Below are 3,153 nucleotides of genomic sequence, written 5' to 3' on the forward strand. Positions count from 1 at the left end.
GTGCAGAAATGGCCCAGCAGGAGGTAATCCTTGAGCATAAGTCAACAGGAAAACACGTTTATAAGCAGGGCAGTATTTTCTCCGTAGTACCAGCAAAGATGAAAACCAGGAGAGATTGGAAATCCTTTGGGAAAGCAAGGACCAAGGGTGGGGAGGGTGGTACCTAAACCTCTGGAGGGTCTTTGTAGGGATCTGGGTGGTGTTTTACATGTTACACACACACACACACACACACACACACACACACACACACACACACGGTGGCATTTCTCTTCTTAGGCTGCACAAACACACCTCAAACTGTAACTCCTAATCCCCACAGCACCACACAGATTACACATTACTCTCTCCTCCCACGCTGAGAACATCACCTCGTACTTTGTTCCCTGGCGATCATCCTCCAAAGGATACACTAGAAACAATTTTTTGGTTATGTTTGGCAGCCAGTGGAAGATTCAAGCTGGCACTCGGCAAATACAGTCATTTCTACTATCATGCTAAAAGTACTGCATCCTGAATTATCATACTCCAAAATATCAGAAAAGGGGGTTGGGACAGACCACTCAAAACCTATGGAATTCTGTGGCCAGAGCAACAACAAAACAGACACCTAGCGACGCTGCTGCCGCAGTTAAACCCCCACCACCGCGTACGCCAGGCCCTGGCAGCCTTCACTCCTGGGCTCACGCTGCTTCCTGAGATGGAGGCCGCAGAGATGAGTTCCATCAAAAGTAAAAATGTGATCCAGGACGGGGCCTTCTTCCTCAGTTTTTTAAAACAAAGGGGGCAGGGCGTTGCCACAGCTTCCTCCATTCTACTCAGTTTCCCCAGATAGCTTAACATGGTGGAAAGACTAACAGCGATTCTTGAAGCTACTAACCCAGCCCTACTTGCAGTAAGGAAGGCACTTCTATAAAATTTTCAGCTTTTCTTCTTACGTTATTCAATCTTGTCCCTGATCGTTTCAAAATATTGATGTTCTGAGGAAAATCTCACAGGAAAATCTAACATAATTTTGGTTCATCCTGACACTATTTCTCTATTTACTGATTGCATACATGCTATTTCCCACCAAAGAAACAAGGTTGTAACAAACAGACCACCTTATTGCAAGGTCATGAAAACAGTCACCACTTCACCCCGGCAATTCCTTCCCTTCTCAGTTAGAGGTGCCCAGGAGACCAAAAATATGCAATATAGCTCACACACAAAACTCACTCAAAGACCCAGAAAGGGAAAGTGCATCCTGGTCCCATGGCTGCCCCCAGGCTGCACTCCAAAGGTGCCACTGCTGCTCACGATCAGCAAGCCTAAGCTAGGGGACGGCTCCCCTCAGTGACGAGGGAAAGAGAACACACACAGGGGGAAAAGGGCAGGAGAGAAACGTCAGCACTGGGCATTTCAATTTTGATCACAGAGAGCAATTTCCCTGACCCTGGGCAAGAACACAAGGCTACATCTAACGCAGAAACAGAAACCCCATTTCACAAGTTCACATCATACAGGCTGGTCTGTTTAACCCAGAAGGCTGTCTGAGAGAAACCAAGAAGTGTCGGATGGACCCAGGACTGCAGACTTACTGCTGAAACCACTATTCCAGGCACCGGGGCATGTCTGAGTTCCTCACTCTCTTCTGCTCACTTAGCAAACCAAGTGCCTTGTATGTGCCAGGCACTGGGGACCAGCGGTAAACCAAGTGACACACTGAAGAGCCAAGAGCTGCAACCCAGAGACAAGAGCTCAGCACCACCAGGGATGTAGAGTATGGCACAAGTCACAACCTGGCCACAAACCCTCTAGTACTGTTTCAAAACAGGTAAGATATGATTCAATTCTTTTTAAACACAAAGTGCTTTTAGGAGGGAAGGGAAGGAGGGAGGGATTATTTCCTAGGCTAGATTAAAAACACCTGATTGGAAAGAGAAGGAAAAAAAATGGAAAATGGCTAAGAAACTACATAGAACTAGGTTTTTCTCATGGGCCAGGAAGCTTTCACAGAGCTCAAGGTTTTTAGGTTGATTCATTCCCTCTGTTTTTCATTCCTGGGCCAAGTCAGTTGATACACTACAATACAATACCATATTCAATTATCACATTGGGAGAAAAATGGAAAGGCACCCTATGAGATGGCTCTCTCTTCATTGGGGCAAATCAGCTGAGACCAACACAACAAAGGACTCATTTATTTCTCAGAATTTAGTCTGCTGCTTGGTATTACCTGCAAACGTGGGGCAATCACACATGTCCTTGAGGCCCTAATGGCAGACTTGTCTGAGCATTGTCCGCAGGCAGCTCAGTCCATCAGAGGTCCAAAAGAAATCTCCTAACCTGGGCCAGGTATTTTGGTTTCAAATAGTCACCCAGCTCCTCCTTACTGACCCACACATGATGGCCCTTCTTCCCAGCCTGGGAAAAGTCTCCAGTTAGTAGTAGTGCCTTGAAGAAGAATACTTTGGCCCCGAGGTTACTCTCTGTCCGCATTGCCTGGGGGAACTTGAACTTGTAGTGCCCACAGGGTGCATTTCCCAGGAATTTGGCTTCCATGTTGTTTTCTGAGAGGAAAAAAAAAAAAAAAACAGAATTGAAAGATAAGGACACATCCATCTGCTTACTCTGGCTCTCAAAATCATAGAGGATCTCTGTGAGATCCCCAGGAGTGAGGATCAGGGCCATTCCTGAAAAGAGCCTCCTCCCCTCTCAATCCAAATGCTTCCTGGCCCATGAAGTCCAGATTCAGTGAGTTCATTCCCAACTGCCAAGTTACTGATTTTAGACTAGAAGTCAGAAATGCAGTTAAAATAACACTACCTGGGAGTAAGAGCACCTAGCTTCTACATTCAGCCCAGTCATCATCTGTGGATGAAGGACCAGGACACTTGTCTATAAAGCAAAGTTCATCCACTTTTAAAAGGGGTGTCACATGGAATGCATAAAAAGGACTCCAGACTTGACTTCTACATGGTGAAAATGTTATAAACAAAGTTAAAAGACAGATGGGGTAGACAATATCTGCAATCTATAACTAAAGGTTAATAACCTCAACCCACAATAGCAACAAAGAAAATAAAGTATCTAGGAATATATTTAACTAAGGAGGTAAAAGACCTCTACAGGGAGAACTATGAAACATTGAGGAAGGAAATAGCAGAGGAC

At 45.4% G+C, this 3,153-nt stretch overlaps 1 protein-coding gene across 1 annotated transcript in view; it reads right to left on the reverse strand.

The window, feature by feature from the left end:
* Positions 1–2,166: 2,166 nt before the first annotated feature.
* MRPL46 (mitochondrial ribosomal protein L46) overlaps positions 2,167–3,153 on the reverse strand; it is a 10,022-nt gene continuing 9,035 nt past the window's right edge. The window contains exon 4 of the mRNA XM_012643781.1: positions 2,167–2,552. Within this exon, the coding sequence (XP_012499235.1) occupies positions 2,302–2,552 (251 nt within the window). The 3' untranslated portion in view covers positions 2,167–2,301. The remainder of the gene's footprint in view (positions 2,553–3,153) is intronic.

This window comes from Propithecus coquereli, unplaced genomic scaffold (genome assembly GCF_000956105.1).
Source record: "Propithecus coquereli isolate 6110/MARCELLA unplaced genomic scaffold, Pcoq_1.0 Scaffold20, whole genome shotgun sequence".
NCBI classification, from domain to species: domain Eukaryota; kingdom Metazoa; phylum Chordata; class Mammalia; order Primates; family Indriidae; genus Propithecus; species Propithecus coquereli.